Here is a 26285-nt window from a genome sequence, read left to right as displayed (position 1 = left end):
AGATGAGCCCCAGGGGTACAACACAGCATGATGTCACCAGAGAAATATTGAAATATGAGTCACTAGTAAGTCTGTTCATAATAGGTGAATTGTGTGTGTGTCTGTGTACTTCTATTTTTGAGAGTACCATTTTGAGCATAATTCTGTCAGTGAGTAGGTTTTGTTCAGTTCTAAAGTTAGAAATTAGTCAGAGTTGAGTTAGGGTTAAGCATTTAGTTGTGATTAGGTTTAGGATTAGGGTCTACGGAGTGTCCTGACGTGTGTGTGTGTGTGTGTGTGTGTGTGTGTGTGTGTGTGTGTGTGTGTGTGTGTGTGTGTGTGTCCGTCCTCGTCCTCAGGGAAGACAGCAAAAACAGGAGTGTTGAAGTACAGGAGATGTGAAGACATCCCATTTCCCTTCAGCTTTATCACTGCCTTGTTGTCGTCCATTATCGATTTTTCTCCCACTCACTTTGAAGCAGCACGTGGTTTGAAATTGTATTACTCTACACTGCATCACACTAAGTCGAGCTCATCTCTGTGGAGAGCAAGTTAGTCTGCTCCACAGCATGCTCTTGTTTCCTTATTGTCTCCTGTCCTGAAGATTGACTATTGTTGGACTTTTATTTATTCAGGTAAGACAAACAAAGAAAAACATTCTCTCTTGCCTTGTAACTTAACATGTACAGAGACATGACATTTCGATTGTATTTAAGGATGTCACAGATGTTCACTAAGTAGGGCTAATAAGTATTTTGTTGACTTGAAACTGTATCTTAACATGATACATATCCTGCTGCTTTTTTGTTGTTTTAATATAATGCTGTTGTCTGGGTTAATGATTTAATAAAAATCAAATTAGAACAAATTAGTTACATATGTTTTGCACTGAACATTATTTACATAATTACTTAAGATGAATTTACATACATTTTCTATATGATGATGAGTCCTGAATTGATTTCAACCTGTTTGGTTGCATTCACTTTCTTGTTTATTTAAATATAGGTGCATATGAACCTTTGTGTGTTTAGTGTCTGTAGTAATTATTATGTGCTTCATGTTGTTTTTACATTTGTTTGGATGAGCACAATATCTTAAACTACAGGAGAAATTCCACTTTCAGGACAAATATATGATATATTTGTCACAGGGTAAACAGAAGTAGCAGAAATCATACTGTCATATGAAGAGCTTGTAAAGACACTGAAAATGTGCTCATTGATTGTTTCATGGGTTAATTAACTGTAAACAAGTTAAGGGGTGAAAAAACTGAATCAATCTCTTTAATGATGTTCAGTGATGCCATTTCAGAGATGTGGAGTTTCTATTATAGAATGTTTTCATGAATAAATACTTTAGATCATCAGTTATCAGTATAGGATACATGAAGGGGGGGGAGTGTTAGAGTTGTGGGACTGTTTAAGCCCACTCTGCGGGGCCGTGGTGGGGACAGCCGGTGTTGGCATGGCCTGAAAGGGGCTGTTCTTCTGCCGCACGTGCCCAGTGGTGTCAGTCTGCCACTGGCTTTCACAGCATGTTTCACACTGGAGGTTGTGGGTAAAGGACCAGGAATACATTAGGCAAAGCTGTCGAAACATATGGTGTCCTTTTTATGATGCAACTGATGCTTTGATTTTTCTCCAGTGTTGTTTGATTCGCTTTTTAATATTATTTTAAACACAAGATTTACATTTATTAATTTATTGCTCTTTAAATCCCCATGATACTTTTTGTCATTGTCTTAAATCAGCGGCTTCACTGCGTCACTTAAATGTACAACTAAAGGTCACTTAAACAACATTCGACAGGCCAGTTTGCCTCACTTTCTTGATGTCAAGGTTTCTACCATTTGTGCAATTCGAACTGGTGACTAGTCTGCTTCTTAGATTTTATAGCTACTTTGATGTTGTAATTGGTGAATAATGTTTTAATGGTTCTTCGCCACACACCATCTTCTCCTCTTTCTTCTGTGCCACTCACTCATACTCGGTCAGCAGGTCGTGGTTAGAAACCTCTGTGAGGCAGACACCCTGGAATGCACAGCTGTTTGACAGTATTTTCTACAGTAGGAATTTTGAATAAAAGCTTTTTATCCAATATGCAGAATAGAGCATGGATTGATACTCAGCCTCTCAGCAGGTTCCCTACAGGTACTTCAAATATACACTTGCATATATATACAGTATATAACCCTTTGTTAATTTTTTTTTTTTCTAATTATATTTGCTTAATGGGGCAGCATGGTGGATGAGTGGTTAGCACTGTTGCCTCACAGCAAGAAGGTTGTGGGTTCGCAACCCGGCCTTTCTGTGTGGAGTTTGCATGTTCTCCCTGTGCTTGTGTGGGTTTACTCCAGGTACTCTGGTTTCCTCCCACAGTCCAAAAACATGCATGTCAGGTTGATTGGTGACTCTAAATTGCCCATAGGAGTGAGTGTGAGTGTGTGAGGTTGTTTGTCTCTATGTGGCCCTGTGATGGACTGGTGACCTGTCCAGGGTGTACCCCTGCCTTTCACCCAAAGAGAGCTGGGTTGGGCTCCAGCAGATCCCCGTGACCCTGGCTTTCAGGAAAAAGCGGGTATAGAAGATGGATGGATGGATGGATATTTGCTTAATTGTTCAAGCATCAGATCTGCTTTAAGTCATCACTTTGTACCTACACTATATACACAACTCTGTCACTCTGGATTTATTTTGATCACCCTGTAGGATGTTGTCTCTTTTGCATAAAGAACAATGAATCTTAACTAAATGTAGTTTTCTTTACTAATGTTGCTATTACCTTTGATTGAGATGTAAAAATGCAAAGAGTGGCATTCCTCTGAAGCTTCCTACTGAAAGGATAAGCTCGCATTAGGAGCATGAGTATGCGTATTTCAAAACTTTGCTTTACATTTGAATTTTCTTCTTTTCTTTTCAGATCTCAGTGCAGTGAAGCTCACCAACCATGAACAGTGGAGTGAATATCAAAGTCATATCTCAGAGCCAGAGGGACACGGGTGTCAGCTCTAGTCTCCCTTCACCTCGAAGCATCACACCTCCCTCTAAGATGTATTCTAAACAACAACACAGCGGCCTCCCCAATCCCACGGTGCAGTATCAGCATGTTGCTAGACGACAGCAGTCCTATTCTTCGTTGTCCGTTTCCTCGGGTCATACAGATCTTCTGAGAGGTGCAGCTTTAAAGACCCACCTGCTGCAGCAAAGAGCTGGCATGTACCCTCATAGAAGCCCAGCAGCTACAGAGCGAAACAATGGAACATGCTCAGCATACAGCAGCCCTCAGATACCAAAGAGAGAAGTCCCACGATCTAAAGACACGCTGGACCTCCGCACCAACACACTGACGCAGAAGGCTTTGCGTGACCTACAGTTAAGACGACATGTCAACAAGAACTGGACTTTTGGAAAATATCGTCTGAGGAGTGTGGACAATGTGGGTCCGGATGACACCTGCCAGCTCACAGCTAATGTGCAGCAACGCCAAGGAAGAGGGCGTCTCCCTTATACTAAAGTGTCAAATGGGAATGACATATCAGGATTGTCTTCAGGTGGATTGGAGAACTTCCAAAAAGAGATTAGAAACATTTCCAGCCAGGAACTGGGAGCCTCTGAGGTAGAAGTGTCTCATGACAAGATAAAATCTTCTTATCAGACATTAAACATGCCACGTAGAGGAAGTGAGCCAGGAAAAGTCAACATGGCTGCTGTTGCACCCTTCAGGTTCAGGTGAGGGCAGTGTTTTACCTTTTTGAGATACACTCCACTGTAGAGACTGCAGTCTATTTTTAGGGCACATCAGATGTACCCTCAGTTGTGCTTTCTCTTGTAAATCACCATTTCTGTTTTAAGTGTTTTCCCCATTTTGTAGCAATTAATCCAAATTTGAGCTGTCTTTATCCATTAAAATGTGTGTGTGTGTCTCATTCAATGTACAGTAGGTTTCAGGCTCACGAGGACCCAGATGTCCCCATAGATGATCTCAGTGACTGCTCCTCTGACTCCATGGAGGTCTGCTGTGAAGATATTGGTGAGTCCCTTTGAATCTACTTCCACTGAGCTTCATCTTGGAATTGTAGACATACCTGATACTGTAAATCAGTGGTTCCCAAGCCAGTCTAAGGAGTTGCCTTATAATTAACTGGATATGAAAGAAAAATGTTGCTAGACTTTAATTGTTTCGACTTTCCTACAGATTTTACTTTTGCTTTTATTTTGTACTTAAATAAAAATGTTTCAGGCCCCTAGAAACTGTTCAAGTGAATCGGTCTGAAAACTGTTTTGGCTGAAGTGTTCATAGGTGTCCTACATGGTCACAGTATTTTTTATATAATAAGTAATGAAAGTGGTTGACAGATGATCATCATACAGCATTGTAAAATTAAAGAGCAGACACTCTGTAGTTTTGTCAACTTGCAATTGAATTTACCCTATTATTGTTTTCTTCCAAAGTCAATATGCCAAAACAAATACTTATGTCGTGGAGGGAAAAAAAAAAACTTTTCGTAAGGTTCAAAGAGTTCAAACAGCTGGTTATGCAAAACACTGTTTTTCCAGTTGCATTATATTGCATCCTGTCACACCAAAGCTCTGTTATGGCTTACACTGGACTGAGCATGGCAGTTGTTCTCGCCAGAGCTGCTGCCAACTCACATAGTCTATCTACCACCTGTTATGTACATCACGATTTCCTAAAGTATTTCACTTCTTTCTTTATGTGCATGTGGGAAAACACAATTCTTGGCAGAGAACACTTCTCTGAAATCACACTCCACCATTAATGCAGCACTGTTTTCTAAATGTTTTTGTGTCTGCTCTACTCTTGTGATTATGTTCACATCATTTAGGCCAGTGCTGTGTAAAACATTAATAGCTAAAACAGCACTCTATCTCACGTCTTGTTGCTTATTGACTGACATACAAATATCATACACACACACACACACACACACACAAACACACAAAAAATAGCTTTGTTTTATTAGTGTTTCATCATTTTTAGGTCCACACTGTTTACCACTAGCAACCACAGAATCTCATTCAATTAAGTCCAATTTGAGGGTGGTTACATGATTAAAGATCTACTGTGATTAAGTGATATTGATTCAAGTAAGTCAGCACACGCTCTTGACTCTGGGGTAATAGCTGTAACCATAAAACAGAATAAATACTCAACCATGTTTGTTGTATGAGCTCACATCAAGAGATTGATAGATATATTTGTCATCATAATTTAATAAAGGTAAAACTTGCCGTTGGAGAAACGTGTTGGTTCCAGACCTCAAACCAGATAATTAAAACTCACCTGTCAAACATGTTTGTTATTGCCCAACGAGCACTGGACTATTATAAAACCTTCTAACTGGCTTCTTAATTATCTTAATGACTTTGAGGGGTGTGAGCCTCCAACCATCCTTCCTCAGGGAGTAATGAGACCAGAGACTGAGTGGTCCTCAGATAAGGGTGGACAGATGCAGGAGTGAGAGATTGAGTGCTTTGATTGAAGGATCAGCTTTCACCTCTTGCCTGGGAGTTCCTCTCATCCCTGCTGGGGCAGCAGGACAGACCTGAGGGATGTTTAAATTCTACTTTTATCCATTGAGTACAGAGATGCGTCTGTGTTTGCTATCGTCCTGCTTCAACCACAAGTTGGAGAATGATATATAGGTTGTTTTAATGTCGATTCCATTCAGTGGAAACATTTACAGAAACTAAAGCTCAGCTAGGAATTGTTACTCCAAAATGACTCAGGGTTTGGAAATAGGAAAGTCTCCAGGACCACTGCAAGACAGCAAATTAATCACTCCATTAAATGTTAAACTCGAACGAGTCGAACCCCCCCCCCCAAACAGTTCACCCTTCATCGCTCAGGCTGCTCACATTCCAGCCAGCACAATAACTCCATTCAATCTCAAATGAGAGACTTTTGTATGACATTAATTACCACACAAACACAATATTGACACATACTTTTAAAATCTACTTTGTCTTCTATTTTAACATGTGACTATGTGCTCATTTGTTTTATGGCTCTCTGAAGTTTTCCTTTTCCAGCATATGTGGAGTTCTCCCTGATGTTCATGAATCCATTTGCATTTTAGCAACTGAGCAGCCGAAAATGATTACATATGCTGTCCAGGGGAAGTGCATAACACACAGCTGTGTAACTGTCCTGCCACTCCATACACATACACACAATACTCAGCCAGCTGAACAGTGAGAATTAGACTCACATGTGAAAGAAACCCTCTCCTGAGAAGTGGTGGTGATTTACAGAAGGAATGCTACATTTTGGAAAACTTCATTGTTTGGAGTTAAAACTCCATTTTAATATCATGGGGACAATTACTCAATCACCAAAGTTATTGCAGTTCATCCTGAGGGGGACATGAAGGACTGCACTAACGTTTATGGCAATGTCACTAACACTTGCTGAGATGATTTACTAAAAAAAACAGAAATGTCTGGTCTAAGTTACATTAGATATTTCGGTCTGAACCAAAGTGATTGACCTACTGAATAATAGAATTTGTCAACACTAGGGCTCCTAAAGTCCAGGTGTTCAAATATTAACCCATGTCCTGACAGGAGGTGTTCATTTTGCTTCTATATGATGCAATAAATGTTCTTACAAAAAAAAAAACCACACTACAGGCAATTGAGCGTATAGGAATTTATTATCCTGTGATTTATTAAGAAATCCCCACTCACCAAAACAGATGAGCCATTCACTAAATCTTGGGATTAAGGTCACCATTAGTGATCTGGAGTTAGCAGGGGAGCCTTGGAACTCGTGATGAAGAGGAACAAGACTTGACATTGTTTCCAGAAACTAATTACCAGATCAAGCAAACTCTCCAGTCCATGAACCACCCTAGGTGCTTTGAAACCAAATAAATAAATAAATGAAAAATGCAGCTGAGTGTTGTGAATCCATTGTGGGGCTTAAAGAGGTACCCTCTGGGCATTATAGCTAACTAGTCAACCATATCCACAGGATTTGCACCATTTAGCATCCTCTCATTCAATCCTGCTCTGTTGTGAAAAAGAGGAACTAAGTGTGTACTTTGTCTCTCAGTTAAGAAGAACAGATAAAATGTCCCTTTAAAGCATTGCATTTTGTTGATATATTTTATTCAAAAACATTATTTTTGATGAATACCTGATAACATATGCAGTGTCTTATTAGTTAATGGAAAAGGTAAAATGTTTCTTCAGCAGCTGTGTTTGTGCAGAGCAGTGAGGTCTGGTGCAGATGACTTGCATGCGATGAGAGGGTGGTTTCCATGGAGCAGCTCTGCATGTGAGCGCTGCAGAACCTCCTCAATCCTCCTGAGAGACGGCTGTGTGGAATATCTTTAAAAAAAATTACACTCATATGTCAGCAAAAAACCCTGCACAAAAGAATGGTGACTGGATTTTCAGTTTAACACAATTGTGTGTGCCTGTGTGTGCATATACACGTGTCTCACACTGAGTCAAAGATATTTTCAAAGTGTGGTTTTGGGTGTGTTACTTGCTTACACTGGCACATCTTGTCGCTTGCTCAGTCTTTTGGAGTGAAGTCACAGATTTGGCCATTATACTTTTAAAACAAGTTCTTTTTCTTCTCTTGTTTTTTTTTTAAAGCAGTGGACAACTAACCCAATCATATTCATTAGTTCATCAGTTTATGATAATATCACATCATGTATGCAACCCCTTACCATGTTTGTCATCATGTAGTATGCCAAGAAGAAGTTGGACATTTATAGGAGAACAACACAATGTTGAGCATATGATTTATCCAGCTGTAAATCTGGTATTGATATGGTGACGAAGCTCAGACAGGATCGAGAGATAATCTGGCTCCTCCACTGTTGCATTGTGTGGGATTTTGACAGTGCTAAAAATTCATGCTATGGTCTGTAATTACATACCTGAATAGCTATCAGTTTACACATTAATAACAGTAACAGCTACATTAACATTACAAATCATGCATCATGTTTACTGTGTTGAACAGGGAAGACTGGAGGTGAGGGAGGGGGAGGGGAAGAACAAAGGAATCAGAGGACATGGTGGGAAAACAGTCTGTTACAGGAGAATGGGACCTGGTTTTAAAAGCCAAACAGATTGTTTCTCATCGCTCTCTTTGTATTTCACATCTTCTGCTGAGAAACACCAATGCATCTCTAAATGAAGGAAAAAGGAGGGAGGATGGGAGGGAAGTCGGAGGCGAGGGAGAGGCAGCGGAAAGCAAGGGGAGGAGGGAGCGTTGTTGCGTCTGCCGCTGCTGTCATTCTGCTGCTGCGCGGTTCAGAGGAGGGTGTGCTGAAGGGAGGAGTGTGGAAAAAACGGAGGAAAGCAGGACAGGAGGGAAGGAGAGAAAGGGAGCGCCTGGACAGCACTGCAACAGCTGCAGTTGCAGCAGCCTGTCAGGAGGAAAGAGGAAAAGAAAGACATAGGAGGAAGAAAGGGAAGGTTGCAGAATTACCAGAGAAGAAGCATTTCATGTATGATTTTTTTTGTTGCATAGGGAGTGCAGTTTAGGTAAGAAAGCCTCTTTTCTCCTGCTGATGCTTTTTTATATGGTCTCATGCAGGAGGCATGCTTGGAAATAGTGTGAAAGGCAGAGAAGGAGATTTGAAGATGGAAAGAACGGATGGCACAAAGGCATACGGCCAAGTAGATGGCAAAGGAGTTGGTATGGCAGCTAAGAGGGCCAAGTCTGGAGTGCCTCAGAGCACGCAGCGGGGTGAGCTGAAGGTTTACCGGGCAGGTAGCTCTGAGGGCAGGTTACCAGTGCCCTCCAATCTCCGCAAGCAGAGATCTATGACAAACCTGGCTGTACTCACTGATGCTGAGAAGAAGTTGCACCTTTATGAGCCAAAGTGGTGCGATGACATGGCCAAGCCTGGAGCAGGGCAGAACAAGATGGGCAAGCCAAAGACAGCAGGGGGTGGCAGTAACGCTGGAGGGGGTGCCCCTCTCTCTCGAAACTTATCCAAATCTGAGCATTCGCTGTTCCAGGGCAAACCTAAGCCTTTCAGCCCACTGGCTGCTCCCTCTGCCCTGAACAAGCAGAGCCGCATACCTCGTGGTCCTTATGCTGAGGTGAAGCCCCTGAGCAAGGCACCTGAGGATGGAAAGTCAGATGATGAGATCCTCTCCAGCAAGGCAAAGGCCAGCACAAAGAAGCAGGGAGCCGGAGGTGGAGGGGAGGCTGGTCCTAAAGGCCAAGGGGAGGAAGGGGGAGATAAGCCCTTTCTTAAGGTGGACCCAGAGCTGGTGGTGACAGTGCTGGGTGACTTGGAGCAGCTGCTCTTCAGTCAGATGTTAGGTGAGTACAACAGAGTAGCCTTGATACTTTTGCCACCTCTACCAGTACGCGTGGCCGCCATGTGGTACAAACCAAATGCCCCGCTCAGTGCTTCAAAAAATTCAGCATCATGCCCCCTTTGATAAAGCCTGCACACAGCACCTGCTTGCTGCTGCAGAATCCTATTTCCCATGAACGGATTTCATCCTGATCTCTGACTAAGGTGGAAAGTCAGAACGACATCGTTGTGTTTGCAAAGCATGCCTTTCTTATTATACTGAATGCTTGCCCAGCTTTGCAGCTAAATATCAATGATGATGTGATGCTCTATTGTTCATTTTCCTCCAGCATGCTGCTTAGGTGTCTGAGGCTTGGTGTGTTGATTGTGTGAAATGTGCTTGCTTCCTATCATAATATTTCCCGGTTGATTGCATGAAAAAAAAAAAAAAGCCTGAGGAGATGGGAATTATTACCAATACACTGATCTTTTTTCTAAAGCTCTCGTTTGCTGCAACATGTGCCGATTCACTCAAGGGTCCATCCACTGCCCCATGTATGCTTCCAAAGCCAGGGAGAGTATGCCATATTGAATTCATTTCAGGCACACAAATGCATATTTAGCCTCCTCCCAGCTTCATTCATCTGTAGAGCACTGACAGATGGCTTACACCCTGTGCACTACAATGGTGCAAATGACAGAGAGTGGCATTCTCTTTGGAGGTGTAGGTCATATTTATCAGTAGGTAGCACTTTATGAATAACCAGAGTATTACTAGTGAGATTTTTTTTTTTTTTTTTGTTTTTTTTGTTTGATTTTCTGTGTAACAAAGCATTCCTCTGGTTAACAGCAGGTTCAGTATTGATGTAATTATGATTTGTATTTAGTTAAATGAGAGGATAAGGTGTCTAATGGACACTTCTATATATTTAAAAATTAAACTTCAAACCTATTTTTTCTCACTGTTTTTCCTTGACAGGTTATTTTAGATCTTTTATTTTCCTTCCGGATTTATACATTGGACATTTACATGACAGCTGGGGAAACATGGGCTTTTAAATGCATAAAAACAGAAACGTTGGTTATATTTTAAGTCATTGCCCTAGTGTGTTACAATGTCCACTCATTAGTGGTGAACGTTTCCTGGTGCATCTTAGTGAACACATTGGTGGTGATTTAATGTGTTATCTATGCCTCATTATGCTATATGGATATCCAACTCTCGTGTTAGTTACATATAAAGCCAAATAAGATCTGTATACATTGCAGAATAGCTATAGCAGCATGCACATTAGCTTATATTTAGTGTGAATAAGTCTATGTTGAGAGTTTTATGAAGTTCTGTGCTGCATACATATCTGCTTCATTAACCTAATTACAAACAATTTGCAGAATACCCTTGAGTGAATACAGCTTTTCTTCTCACTGTACTGCATTAACCTCCATGATGTTCCAAATCAACTGAAAGTTATTATTTCTGAAGAAGGGAGTTTGTCATCTTAATGAATTATTTATGATCATTTAAGATGATTATCATATGTGGGCTTTTGACATGAGATTAATGTTTATGAAAAGAAAAGAAACAGCTGTGAAAATTAATTGGAAAAAACATGTAGCTGATTATTGACTTATATTGATTAGCAAAAGATGTAGAACAGTATTATTTGAATAGTCCTTATTATATCTTGGGCTGGAACGATTTTCCATTTGCATATTGTACATGTACAGTGCTTGCAATATGCTTGCCACTTTAAATAGATCTTTTCATGGTCTGCAGTACATTCAAGTCCTGCTTAATGCCATGCTCTGCTTCTGCAGCATATCTCATTATGAGCTCTCTGAAAAGACACTTTTATTTCTGAATACAAGGGTCTCTTTGTTTACCTGTTTAACATCAAGAATTGCCTATTTTGTTAATAGGCTCATTTATTAAATTTTCCATGCAAGTTCACCATGGCTGTCATACAGCCCTAAAATATTGTACCCCACTGCCTCAACATGAGACAAGGCTTTGGATGTGTTTACCAGCATATAAAGGATCTAAATCATTCTTTTTGTTTGGTCCATTTGAGCTAAAAGCGCCCTCTTTTTGTTTTGTGCCATAAAGCAATCATTTTCTGTCAAGTGCTTCAGAGAAACACAAGATGCTGATAAAGACTGTCAGTACTCACAATGATCATTTTGTTTGTATAGAAATTATACGAATGTTTCATTTTTAATTGGTATAAGACCTTTAATGTTGATTTAGTGGTGTTTACAAGATTTATTACCGAGGGCCTTTAACAATATTTTAGTAATTTAGCTTCAGTCTCTGTCTGTGTGCACTGTCTCACTATAGTATGCTTCCTGTGGTCTTGCATCATTCATAGGACTTTCCTGATTCAGATCTGCTTCTGTATTCTGTCCAAGTATTCCTTCTCTGTTTTGTACGCATCACTGCAATGCAGGATGCCAGAGGACTGTCACTGCACAGGAAGATAAAACATATTGACTATAGTATATACTCAAAACAGATGTGTGCTGTCTGTCAAGGATTCTTTTCGAGTATATTCCCATGTCTTCCCAAAGCCAATTAGCAGTAGGCCCATCATAGTATAACAATGTAAATTTGTGGATGGGAATGTGACAAAAAGATTCATTCATAGACCACAGTGGAAATAAGTGTTGAACTTTATTGTGTTGTCTTCTGTCTCATAATGTCACATAAACTAAACTAAATACCTGTTTGTGATCACTGGGACATTCCTGGCTCCTAAAAATGACCTCACAACAATATGTATTGAAGGAACCACCCTGTTTTCTGTTAAAAGTACAGCACTGTTAAACTTTTTATGATTATGCTTAGGCATTCACTGCACTTGGTTAACATTAGTACAGTATTTTTGTTTTATACAGATCAAATTCTGCTTGTGACTTGACTGAATCTGTGTACTGTGTATTTATATTTAACTGCAACTACAGCGGTTATTTGAACATAATGCAGAAAGTAATTGAATGAAATATGTACTATGTACATATAATTTCTAAGATTTAATTGAAGTAGATTCGAACTGCAGTTTGAAAGAGAAGTGAGCTACTGGTTTTTATTGCTTTGAGTGTGTTATGGAGCTTCTCTGGCTAACAAAACCTTGTGTAACAGAAGTTATTGTTGGTGACTGGATGGAAAAATATCCTATTCTTTTTAGCTTTGTCTAAAATCCCACAGTTTTACTCAATAGCATCCAATATTTGCTGTGTGCTGTTTCATGCCACTGAAAACCAAGAAATGTATCAAAAATTCATAATAAACTAGTTCTTCTTTTCTTTGGAGAGTTGGACCCTATATCTCCATGGGTTTGTAAAAGAGAGACACCAGCATGTGTATTTTGTATTTGTGAATTGTGGGTGAGCTCAAAATTCATACCATATATACATCTGGCTGAATTGGTTCAGCATCCACTTAATGAGGATAGCACATTATTTGACACATTTTTCCCCTGTCATCAGCAAGTTTTTTCCTGTTAAAGCTTTTAATTTCTCTCTTTTCCCCAAGGGGCTTTGTCTCCACACACTGCAGTGGAAAACCCTATCTCCTTGTGCTTTTGAAACAGGGAGATGCCTCATTTGTTATAGCTATCACAACACTACTCCTAATTGTACTGTAATATTGATTTCACATGGTCATGACCATCAGCCTGTACACATTACATTGCACAGAGCTTGGCCCAAATAAGCTGAGCTGCAGTGAATTTGTTCTGGCTGCAGTACAACTTACTTCACAGCTTCAACTGAATTACTGAGATAATGCACTAGAAATAGGAAACAAAAGTTCTGATCTTCAGGATGTACCCAATGCAGAAGGAGGTAAAGCTTGGGTTACCATGGCTAAGCTGCTCATGGATTGGAATTTGTCTCCCTAATTATTTGAACATACATTTGTTTTTACAAGGAAGACTCGTCATGTCAGTCCAGCCACAAATAATGCAAGCGAGAGCACGTGCACATGGAAGCAGTAAATGTGTCCCCATGGATTCTTTGAAAACAACAACCATATAACAACAGTTTGTATCTGAGTTTTATTCTGACACAAGTTTTATAACCTTTTGTTCTGCACAACTGACCCACAGACCCTGAGTCCCAGAGGAAACGGACCGTGCAGAATGTCCTTGACCTCCGCCAGAATTTGGAGGATACAATGTCTAGTCTGCGGGGTGCTCAGCTTAGCCATAGGTAAGTGCAATACATCTACATTCTGTGATTTTTTTATTTTTTTTTAATTTTATTGTTCAAAAATGTCATTGACTTATAGCAACCTTGAGACAGTGTACGACTTGTTCATGAAATCATCATATCAAATTCTAAGCCAAATTCTGTTTTTGGTTTAAACTTAAAGAATACACACTGTTATGTGAGCTAGTCTGCTGGATCAATATATAGCACAATCATGCATAAACAGTACTGTTCCTGTTTGGAGATTTGCCACCTGGTGCACATCTGGCTTTTATTCTTTTTAAATAGCCCGTCTCTTTTTCATCGTTATGACTTCATTCTATGACTGTCTTAGTTTAGCTCTCCTAGGCAAAAGGCCCAGGCATTAATTTGTAGCAACAACCACAACATAACAAGACACTGGTGGAGAGCAGGTCTTTATTTCATTTGGTCGTTAAAGATGGAATGAAATATTCAGTATATATTCTGTAGCACAAATCCAACCGTCATGAACGTTCTTTATCAGTGAGTGATTTTATGTTAACGCAAAGCAATCGTCCCTGAAAGTCACCCATTTCTTAAAGTAAAATTAAAAAAAAAAAAACATTTATTAAAACATCATTTCACAAACACAGTTACTGATTAGCTCGCTGGTAAAAATGAAAAACCCAGATATTTTAGACTTTGTTTGTGGCTCAGATGTGTTTCACACAGGTTAAAATACTCATTAACAAAAGTATAAATTCTATCTCCTTCAGTACTAGAGTGGCACCAGTTAGACTCCACATTGATGAATTATTCAACAATAAAAAATACTCCAGTGGTCATTGCGGTATTTAAGTTAGTTGGTATGTCTAGTTTTGCAATCAACAGACACAGAAGCTGCCTCCAGCCATTTAAAGGACATTTCTGACACCAAACCACATGTAGGAGAGGATGAATAAACTTTCATGTACTTTCATATGTAGTATTATGATAAAGGCTGCAGTATACTGCAATTTAAAATAAAAAATATTTTTTCTGTGCTCAAGTAAAACAAACCCTCTTGGTATAAAAATGACACGTTCTGCTAGCGTGTGAATATATTGCTCAGAGAGACAGATGACTTGGTCATGTAGATATATCAGGACATCCATGTCTTCGTCTCTGGGTTCTAAGATGCTACATTTCTAGTTTTTTGTCCCTTAAGACAATACGGCACAGTTGCTGTATCTGGGTCAACAGAGACTCAGTGCCACTATGGGTTTCTTTGAAGGACTCTTGACACTGAAAGAAACATGTTTTGCTGCGTCCTCTGGTCTCATCCTTTAAATTGTGGTTGATATATGGATTTTGTGTGTCATTCTGGACAGTACTGTCAGCTTAATGCTTCAAGTATATAAATTTAACATATACTCGGCCTTCTCTTGTGTGTCCCTCCAGCTGCTTGGACAGCAGTACTGTGGGCTATGACAGTGATGAGACCAATGCTCGCAGCATATCCAGCCTGTCCAACCGCTCTTCACCTCTCTCCTGGCGTCATGGCCAGTCCAGTCCCCGTCTCCAGGCAGGTGATGCCCCATCCTCCACAGGTGGAGGATACCAGGGGAGTAAGACTGGCTCTCAGTATACAGCCCATACAATGCCAGCTCGCTGCTCCAGCCGCCTCAGCAGCACGTCCCGCATTGAGCTCATCGAAACCTTGGATACGGATGATGCTGACCTCAAGTCTGGTTACCTGAGTGACAGTGACCTTCTAGGAAAGAGCCTGCCGGACGATGATGATGACAACCTGCCTAATGGGTAAGAGTATTGAAAGATTAATATATGTTTGAACCGCTTGTTTCCATAACAACCAGCAGCCTGCAGACTGCTGCATGCTGGTTTTTCCTTAAGACCTCAACCTTGTGACTTTGAAAAGGTCACCTGGGAATTCTTGTAGAGCTGCATTTAACTCACTGTTATCAATATGCAAACAGCCCCACTGCTGTAATACTAAAGAAACATTTCATGCTGACATCATGATTTTCTCCTTTGTGTTGGTATCTGATTTTGTGCACTTAGCAGAGCCAAGACCTTTCATCAGCAGTCCCTGCAGATACCCTTTCTTTCTTGCTTTTTAAGGATCCTCATATTGCCCATGACATTATCAGAGGCTGTACAACAATGCTTTCAGGAGTTTTTCACTGAGGATAAAAAATAAAAAATAAAAAAAGCTCACCAGGGGACCTCTTGCTTCCACAAAGCACTCTGACCTACGTTGCCAGAATCTTCTAACCATTAAGCCAACAGTTACAGTTGCAACAAAGAGTTTGGATCAGATCTGAGACAATACTTTCCTGCACTCACCCTAAGTACCCTCCTGTTACATTCTTTCTGGGTCTTTGTCTAATTCACTCTCCCAATTTTACAATGAGAGTTGGAGTGAAAGACAGAGAAAGAATCCAGGACAATTCTAGTGAGGTTTAGCAGCTTTATCACTGTTCCACATGCAGTGGGATTTCAGCCCAGCCTCCGGGGACCTCACTAGGCTCTGCAAGCCAGGTCACATTCTTACTACAGAGTGCATTAAAGGAGAAGAAAAGAAGAGTAGGAATTAGAGCAAAGACAAAAATGTATAAAAGTGAAGTGGGTCAGTTTTAGTGAAGTGCTATCAAATTTAGAGTTTGGCTGAATTAGGACATTAAGACAAGACTGATACTAATAATGATACAAGGAAACATTTTAATAAATACAAATGAAAGAAGTGGAAAGAGTAACATTTGGAGAGGAGGGAGAGGTAACAAAGATCAGACAGCAGAACTCTGAAAAGAACGGACCATACTACTGACAGTTGTATGGTCTGTTCCTCACTCTAACATCCAAGCACTTGAAATCCAGTTAAGTCTGCCTGTGTTTTGTCATGGCCCTTGCAGCATTAGCTCTGGTGTGGTGATTGAGATTTATGAGAGGTGAACCTGTGGGCTCATCTCTGCTTTATTACAGCACAGGCACCAAAGATGCTAATCATTTTGTATAACCAGTTTTTTAAAATGCCTGATCATGCTCTATGTTAGGCCACTGTTGTTAGCAGTCTCCAGACATGTTTTCAAGGTGACTGTGAGACACCCTGTTGTGTACAACTGGTCCCTGTGGTAGATTACTAATTACCTCGGGAGGATTATGGGTATATTCTGTGTCATGGAAATGTCTCTTCATATGTGGTATCACATATATAAGTGTAATTATAGGCTATTGTGGCATCTAGTATGGAAGCACTAGGTCCAGTTTTCTCTCTGACCTTGAGCACATTTCCTGCTTATACATGAAAATCCCTCTGATTTGTCTGCTTTGCTTGTCTGTATTTGGATTAGTTTCAGTGCAAAGTATCTGTGATTTTCCTTCAGGAATACTAGAATACCTGCTTTATATCAAGAGCTATTACTGCCTCATAAATATCCTGACAACCTTTTAGCGTAGATACCTAATGCAGTCTTTGAGGCAAGCACAACAGCATATGCCCTAATTTTTCTTTGTACAGTATCCTTTTGCAAATGCTACGATCCATTTGGATTTCTACTGTACATCCCTGTCACACACACACACAGTTCAGCTCATTGAGACTTGACTAGCTACCAGCTCTTTAAAATGGATCAGGCTCCTCCTGCGTAACCATGGAAACCAGCTAGAAAGCAAGTGTAATGAGAGGTGCAATTTCTGCTTTCTTTCAGCAGAGCCCCACTTTTACATTTTCATACATTCCATTGATTTACAATTAGCCCTGATATAATTAACTATATCTGAATGTCAGTGAGATGTTTTGCAAATTAATAAGAATAATAATTGTTGCACTGTGAAATAATAAGGTAAGGCATGTTTTTCCTCCCCTTTTATGTATGTTGGGACAAAATGGAACTAAGCACATCACTGGATGCCTCATGGATATTGATTTAACCCACTCCAGACAGCAGTGGCAGTCTGAGGCTAAGTGTGTACACAATGACGGTAATCACTGCTAGTGTGTGCCAGACTCATCAATAATGTGATACCACATCCTAATCTCCTCATGAACTCCATCTTTCCATCAGAGACAAAAAGTCATTTCTCTGTATCAAAATACAGGATAATGATAATTTGGCTTGTCCCAGTTAAAGGAAAAAGTTTTCAAGAAGCCTGTTTTTATCACTGTTGGTTTATCATAGATCCTTGGAAAAAGGAACCATTGATTTACCAGTTGCCATCACTGCAAATATTACTTGATGTTATCCCACAATATAGCCTGCAGACCTACAATAAATAAAGGTATGCCTAAAGCCATATCATCAGCTTTTGTCCACTAGACAGAACTTAAAGAAGGTGACAGACACACTGACCTTCTAAAGTTGCTAATGTGATTGAAAATATTTCTTAATTTACAGTTCCAGCAGAAGAACTACATTAATTGTAAAATGAGCTGACGGAGATGCAATGATTTGCAATCATTGGTTCACAAAGTTGAAGACATTTTGTATATAAGGCAACATTAGCATTTGGAGTTATGTTTTTTTTTTTTAGACCAGTATACTCCTATTTTAGCAACAGTTTGGTCAAGACCTAGTCCTAGTTCCAGTATCACACAATCCTGTACAGTCTCAAATATTATAATAGTACTGAATCACTGCCGCTCTGACACTGTCGATGAAATTGTTCCAAAGTATTTATTACACAATTGTATTGAATGCATTATGTATGTACGGTATGAACAGTCATTATTTTTGCTGTCATTCAGTACCGTTTACTTTTTGTAAGAACTGAAATTAGTTTATCAATGTAATATTAGAGTTAAACATAATTTGCCATCTCCCTCAATAAACTTGATGCCTGCTTGAGGTTTTGGCTGGCATGTAATTTTTTGTTATGTAACGTAATTTTTTGCTCATTTTACAAAGTGACTGCTTCATGTCTCTGGACTGTTGAGCTGGCTTTTTATTTTTCCATAACAACATCTGTCCACGTCAAGAATCATAACTGCTTCCTGTGGTTACAGTTTCTTCTTATGATATCATCCCACTGCAAGCTATATTTTAAAATGTTGGTTTATGAGTCCAGTAATCACTTTATATCGCTACTGTATGGTGCGGCTTTCCATTTCTAACATATACAGTGTCATGTAAGTGGTGTTCAGTCAATTGTGGTTGATCTTTTACAGGCACTCAGCTATGTATATAAGCACTTTGGTTCAGGTTAAATTTTCATGTCTAATACAGATGTTCACTGAAAATTTCTTTTTTTCCATACTATAATTTAATTTAATGAATGCATGCCTAATGCTTGTAACAGAACAAGACTTTCACAATAGGCCCTTCAGCCCAAACATGACTATTGTAGCTGACAGATTTATGTATTATCTTGGCATAAACATAATTTGGAAACCTTAAATTAGGAGAACTGATTGAAAAAAGACAAAAATCTTTCAGCATTTGGTTTGGCTCTAAATTCTTTTAGCTGCAAAATGAGCTTTTTGATAACTGCAATGTTTTATACAAAGCTGAAATTCTTGCTTCTCGACCAGCTTGTGTTGTACAAAGGGTTTTTGTTTCTCTCATTACTCTCTCTTATAACTTCAATCACTGGAATATTAAGACTTTTGATACTGTAGTATCTTAGTGGAATAATCCAGGTGTGTGTGTGTGTGTGTGTGTGTGTGTGTTATTTTCACTTATAGTTAAAACATCTAGATTTGGCTGACTACATTCCCACTGTAATATCTTTGGTGCCAGCCATAGTGCGCATTAGCCAGTCTTTGTACCTAGTATTGTATGTACACTTAAATGGAACTTATTTCTTTACCACATGGCTTGGAGGCAGCACAACAAATTAAATTAGCATTTCACCATAGCATTTGTTTCAGGTGACCTGCTGAATGCAAATCTAATATAAAAATTGATTCAATTTGATTTCCACTAACTCTTGTGGAGATATCTTGCTGAAGAAGCTGTTAAACTACATGCAGTGTTCACCAGCTGGTCGCTAACTAAAGCTTTTTCAATAAAAGCATCTGCTGAACTAAAACAGCAAAGTTGAGGCCTGTAAAACCAAACTATTAACTGAAAGATGCTAAAATGTCTTGCGGAGCTAAACAGAGTCAGGTGTCATTTTATCACAATAAAGTCCCATTTTGCATTACTTTCATTTCATCCATGGTTAAAATATATTTGTTGGAGTGGCTTTAATGTTATGACATACAGAGGTGCATTACTGCTGTAAAACATAGCATAGTAAAAAATAATACATTACTCAAAACCTGGGAAATGCATTTGTCTTCACAAATATTTTACAAATACCAGCCAGTCTTTTTTCCAATATATTTAATGTTGTAATAGAAATATTTGATAGTAACTGAGGGTTTTAATATATACTATAATATGATCTAGAATATTTCAAAGAGTTTTAAAGACATTTTTGTTTAACAGATGAATTGGTTTATTTTGTTTATGTTTTTCATCTGGCAAATGTATTAATTCTTATGACAGAACCATATTTTATTTGCATGACACAGACTAAGAACCTGGACTGTACTATATTGTGCTTGAATGTAGCAGCATACTGGCAACAGTGCAGAGCAGAGGAGAGGCTGTTTCAGTAGCATCACACCTCTGATCATGCGGCAACATGGCTCTGGATGTGCTGCCATGGCAACCGCCTTCCACTGACCCAGTGATAGGCTGCCTTTGTGCCATGTTATAGCTTCTGAATGGATGTATATGTCGAGGATGTGTGTCTCCATTGCCAGAAAAAGAGAATCACAGACGGAAAACGATAGACACTGACAAAGATGGGTGGGCAAAAAAAAAGAGAGAGAGAGACTGGTGTGAAGATGCTAACCACTTAATTACATTGTTTTGTAATTGGCATGGTGGTGAGTGCTGTCTGTCTGCAAAGCTATTGTTTCCATTTATAACCCGACATCCAGGATTTACAGTAGCACCAGTTGTATAAAAGCATTTTTTCCAGACATCTGGTATGGAATACTGTATGACTGATCCAAAAAGAGCAAACACATTTAGTTCCTTTAATTCAAAAACTTGCTATGGTATGTTACAGAGAAATATATATACTATATATTTTACCTCACACACACTGAATGCATTATCTACATTGCTGTACATTGTAGACAACCTCTTGGGTTGGTTTGCTTCTCTGGTAACCACAATAAAGCCTTGCTCATGCAAAGTGGATCTGTTAATGGCTTGGCAGGTACCATGTAAAAGTTAGTGCAGTTTTCTAAATACTAGAATACCTAACAACCTCACTCATGGAAAGTAAGTGCATCAACACATTCTGTAATACACAAACGGTTTGCTGCAGTCATCTGATCCTGGATCTATGCCCCTGGCAGTCTGCATTCAATTTCCTTTTCCTGCCTGGGTTGGACCTTTCTATAGTCACTCAGTGCTTCTCTGACTATTGAAGGCTCACATGGTTTCTGACCCACTTAAATCCATCTGCACAAAAATTAGGCTTTGGAATCTCTACTCAGGTCTCCTGTATTCACTGTTGGGATTACAGTATAGTGAGGCCACCACTTGGGGTCAGTACTTTATGGGCTATGGTTCAGTAAGAAGGGATGTGGTTTTCGTGCCTCTGAACACTACACACAAATCAGCACACACAAATCATTTTGAAAAGTTTCTTTCAAAGTAAGTTCATTTGTATTTTGGATATCTTTCAAAATGCTTGAAAGAAGAGCAACAGTAAAAATATTCTCCATTAGACCCACCACTGAGTTACTGGTTCCCACAGTGACACATTGTATACACATACTTCTAAAGTTAGCGGCTCAAAAACATCTGGGGTTAATATGGAATTCTCATCGGCCAACAAGGGTCAGTAAAATACAGGATCTAGAGGCCCCCCCATCTCAAACCCTGAAACCACCTTTACCTTCACCAGCATCCTCCCCACAAGAATAATAGACCATTACAGCAGCACCCCCAGGGACTGTGAATCATCCTTGTGTCATGTCTGCGTGTGGTCGTCTGCGTGTGTTTTAGATTGCACCAGTGTACAATACTCAGCCCCAGGTGGAAAATATGATACATCTACTGTTAAGTGTACAAATTTGAATCATATGGTACCTATTAACACATATTTCCCCATTTATTAGTATATTTGTTGGAGTTGGTGCAGAGATGTCAGATTATCTGCTTAAAGTGTAGCTAATGAGGTCTGGTTGGTTCAGATTAGTTCATAATATATTACTTTATGCTGAATTTGGCTCTACCACTAGTCTGCTGATATTGAACCTACATTAATCCAAAAGCAAGCAGTTCAAGTTCAGTATTAAAGTGCCTTATCAGTCAAGTTGTTATGAGCTTTTCTTAGTGGAGCTGAGATGGGTGGGGGGGACAGACCACAAGACAACACTGTAAAACTATCCAACATCATAATGGCAAAATAGCACAATATTCGAGACTCTGGCTGTCAAGTGTGGCATTGCATGAGACTGTTGGTCTCTGGAAGAAGGGTTCATCATCTGTGGGGGGGGGAGTTTCCTGTCTGAGGTTGATGAAGACTGTACATTCATTTTTCCAGTCCAATAATCACACGACAAGTTCATTTTCTGCGGCTTGGCGGAGATGGTGCAGCCGGCTACAGTCCCAGACTCGGGCACTGATGCATCTCAAACCCATTTACTATTATTATATACTACTGCTCTGTGATGAAGGCAGCCCAGTCCTGTTTGCCTTGTTATAGTCAAGCACAGATCAAAATTACACACCAGGAAGATCAGAGATGAGATCAGATGATATAAGATAAACTTTATTAATCCTTGAATGGAAATTCAGGAGTGTGTGAAAGAAAAGCTCCACTGGCTTTTTCATCTGTTGTGCTTTTGAATGAATGATACCTAAATATAAATATAAATAGATAACTTTCACTGTTTTGATAATGTTTGTTCTTTCACAGCATCAAAAGGTTAAGCATATATTGAAGTCCTGTTCATTTCTAAATGCCAAGCTTTATTACAGTTACTGAGCCAGGTCTAGCTTTAACTCAGTGTGCCTCCTGCTGGTAAACTAATGTCATGACACCACAAAGAAATGGCAACAATGTCCAGGTCAGAGTTATTTTAGGTTTTGAACTTGGATAGTTTTATCTGCTCACAATGCATAATTTATGGTTGATTAAAATTAAATTACTTGCTGTTGTGGCTGAAAGATACACTGTTTAGACAAAGATATGCAAGCTCCATGTGCTTCTGGATGCTGTTGTGGGTGATTTTTATGGAGTATGCTAGGCCCCACAGTCTTCATGCTACAGTATTTTAGACATTATGCCTACAACAGTAGGAAGTAAGGATCTTTACTGTTACAACATCGCAATGTCCACCATGAATACACAAAGCCAGACCCTTAAACACTGCTCAATTTGAGATGGAGGACTTGACTGGCATGTACAGATTGCGGATGTAATCTCGCCCAACACCTAGGGGATCATCTGGAGCAATGACATTTGACAGAGCCAGGTCTTAATGTCCAACATCATGTCTGACTTCATTAATGATCTTATGGCAGAATCATAGCAAATCCCTGCAGCCAGATTAAAAAAATCTTTTGTATAGTATTTCTATATGATTGGAGGCTGTTACATACTGTAGCTGATGTTAGTATCTGTGGTTTCAAGGACAAACAAGTAAAGGTCCTCACGGTGCTATGGTGTTGTATAGATGGGTTGAATCTATATTAACAGTTTGTAAATACCCAGTGTTTTGATGGCTGCATTCCTCAATCTGTTAAGTACATGTGCAAAGGGTGTTGCCGACATATGCTGTTGGGAATTTGTATAGGACAGCTGTTACTGTACAGTACAAACATCAGGGCTTTTTAGACGACGGCTTGTTTAGCAGCTCTGCGGCCAGGCTGAGATAAACAGGAGATGTGTGCAACAGGGTTTCTTTTTGTGTACTGTAAACAGTTTACCTCAATCACCATTCTAGGCGAAGAATAAGCATGAGAGGTTGTGTTTTGCTATTAGAAAATAAGCTTTGTAGATCAACCAACAGGTATTTAAACCGAATATATGTTTTGTTTTTTTACCTAGCTCCTTGCTTACTAGCTCCTTGTCATATGCTGATCAGAGTGACAATTTAAAAAAAATAGAGGCAGACAAAACAGGATTTTATCAAACTAGTATCTCAATCTGCTAAAGAGATTATGAGGAATGCCTGTATGCCTGGTACGCACACTGACAGCAAAAAGTTGTTTAATTTTAACAAAAAGTAAAACCACAGTCATCTAAAATTCCACTTAAGCAGACTTGTGGAAAAACAGAGAGCCTCAAATATGTAAAACATCTTAAGGGTCAATAAGTTCTTTTGTTAGGAATATTAACAGTTGATGTACTAAAGTGCATTTGTTGTTTTCTGCATTTTTTTTCCTGTTTTGTTACAAGTCTCTTGAATGGTGAAATGATTATAGGTTCGTGTTTGTTCATGTACAGTCCTTTGTTTCTGTGTCTTTAATGAAAATAATTTCATCTAGACTCATACTGGACTGATTTTGACTGAATAGGTGGAATGGGGCTGGGTGTGGGACCTCTTTGGCCCACAGAGAGTTTACCTCCTACAGTGGTTAGTTTACAGAGTAAAGATCTGGTGAGATCATCACAGTGTGATTGTTCCACTGCTAATGAAAAGGGGGAGGGAGGTTTTATAAAGGACTTCTGCCTCACTGGAGGTCCTTGTCATCTGTGGGTTTGTTGTTGCACTCACGGTGATATAATGTTTCCAGCTTGGCCCCAGGAGGTAATGAATGAAGATGGAGCACATTTTATTTTTAGGGACTTTTTAAATGATAATAATGTCATTGAGTTAAAAGGAAGTCTGATGGTAAATAAATTTATAATGCACATTTTTTTTCTAATCTCATGACCCAGCTGAGTTAACTCTGACATTCATCTAGGCAACTAAATTGTATACACATTTTTCACAGGTTGAGTAGCAGCCCTACTGATGCTTAAACTGAATTCTCAATACACCATAATTTGATTGCACTAGTATAAATGTTCACATTTTCTGTGCTCTCTGACATTTTACAGACCAAATCTCTAAACAATTTAAACAAACGGTTTAATTGATGATGCAGCCTTACAACCTGCCTTTTGGCTAGTTAAGATGACTTTTTAGGGCCTTTTTCATAGGTGAAAATCCACCTGACCTGACCCCTTATTATAACCCTGACCATCTCATTTACACGCCTAACCATAAACCAGTTAGGATTCTTGCCTTAACTATAACGTATATAAATAGGATGGTTGCCTAACCGTAACCTGGCACAACCAATAAGCAGCATAGTTAGTTAATTATCGCTCATAGACGGTGAAGGTTATTTACATCAGGGGCTTGAATATGTGCTAATTAATGAGGGGTCCTGACCGGGGCTAGTGCTAGGGTAAAGCGTTTTAGGCTAGCTAACATCAATTTTGGTTTAGAATGTGTTTGGTAAATGTTAAAATAGTTATTTATGTGAGGGGTTGTAAGCTAACTGGGTAATAGCTAATGTGAACTGTCTCTGTAAAGTCAATCGAAACAAATCGGTCTCATTAACCATCGGGCGGTAACCATGGTTACCTGACTGATATTAAACAGAGCTATATCGGGGTGTCTCTGGTTTCATCGTCCCTCTTCTGTTTTCTCTTTTCCTGGGAGGGGGGTGTTGCCAGTCCGGCGGTACACTGCTACCCTTCTGCTCGCCGGATGGGAGGAAAGGGGTCTCTCTCTTTGCTCGCGGAGGATATGAATTTGATTCTCGGGCTGAGCTCGCGGCTCATTCAGAGAAGTGCTCGCTAAAAACTGTAAAACGGTCACAAATGAGCGGTCGCGTTTTAATCGGGAAAGTGCCTCCTCTGCGAACGGCGCCAAGAGGTAAAAGGACCTTACTTTTTACGCCAAGGTAATACTGACAGTTCATCAAAGTTTTCTCTTATACACACCGCTCAACTTTCTCCACATTTTTTAAACTTGTGAACTTCGGTGGCTTTCTTTTATTTCCCCTCTGTTATATGTAACGTTAATGATAATGTCTGCGTCTGTTTTTAGGCACCGAGGGTGAAGAGATTCATTCGTTGGCTTTACATTTTTCTAGCTAATCATCTGAATGTAGACAGCGCAGTAATGTTCCAGTAAGATCAGCGAATAAGCCAGTCCAACGGTGGTTTGTCCGGCTGGTTTAACTAGCTGCATTTCGGTAATAGAGGGTTCTGTAAGCTTCTTTCTATTAGATACAGTAAGATCTATAAAGACGCATTTTATTCTAAAGGGACACTGAGGTGATGCTACAGCCATCTGTGTAAGAGAGAATGTCCTCACCACTCACTCAGCAGGAGCCAGGATCTTTATGTAGAAAATACACATAGCCAGAAATGAATCGCAAGATGAATTCTTTTTATTATGTGCCAAGATACTAAAACTAGTCCTCTAACCCCAAAAGACCATTTCTGAGAAACTCTCTTATTGTTTGTCTCTAAAATGTCTTGCATGAATGATTTTCTTTCTGTTTACCATCGGAGTGCCTTTCACCACTGCTGCAGGTCTTGCCATAGTGGCAATCAGCTCTTTTGTATTTGTAGTTGTGTGTGTGTGTGTGTGTGTGTGTGTGTGTGTGTGTGTGTGTGTGTGTGTGTGTGTGTGTGTGTGTGTGTGAGTGTGTGTGAGTGAGTGATGCAGTTAGATCCAGGTCCAAGTCTAGACAGTGACTGTAATGTCCCCACCCTGCACCACCCCACCAATCATCCCGTAGTCTCTTTAAACTAAAACATTTTCACAGCAACCTAACCTAAATAATAGCATAGACACACAAATCAGAGAGGTTGGAGCTGT

General features: G+C 39.6%; 1 protein-coding gene across 9 annotated transcripts in view; it reads left to right on the top strand.

Annotated features, from left to right (window-relative positions):
• Positions 1-26285, top strand: part of nav1b (neuron navigator 1b) — a 72343-nt gene that overhangs the window by 23183 nt on the left and 22875 nt on the right. For 5 of the 9 annotated variants that reach the window (XM_026306839.1, XM_026306838.1, XM_026306837.1 and 2 more), the window contains exons 2-5: positions 2902-3710; positions 3920-4011; positions 13387-13489; positions 14891-15250. In XM_026306839.1, coding sequence (XP_026162624.1) covers positions 2929-3710; positions 3920-4011; positions 13387-13489; positions 14891-15250 — 1337 coding nt within the window. In that variant the 5' untranslated portion in view covers positions 2902-2928. Of the gene's footprint in view, positions 1-529; positions 615-2901; positions 3711-3919; positions 4012-8331; positions 9304-13386; positions 13490-14890; positions 15251-26285 lie in introns of those variants that run through there. The other 4 variants (XM_026306842.1, XM_026306840.1, XM_026306836.1 and 1 more) reach the window with 3 other exon arrangements.

This window comes from Mastacembelus armatus, chromosome 5 (assembly GCF_900324485.2).
Source record: "Mastacembelus armatus chromosome 5, fMasArm1.2, whole genome shotgun sequence".
In the NCBI taxonomy this organism is placed as follows: Eukaryota; Metazoa; Chordata; class Actinopteri; order Synbranchiformes; family Mastacembelidae; genus Mastacembelus; species Mastacembelus armatus.
This window is presented reverse-complemented; position numbering and strand designations above follow the sequence as displayed.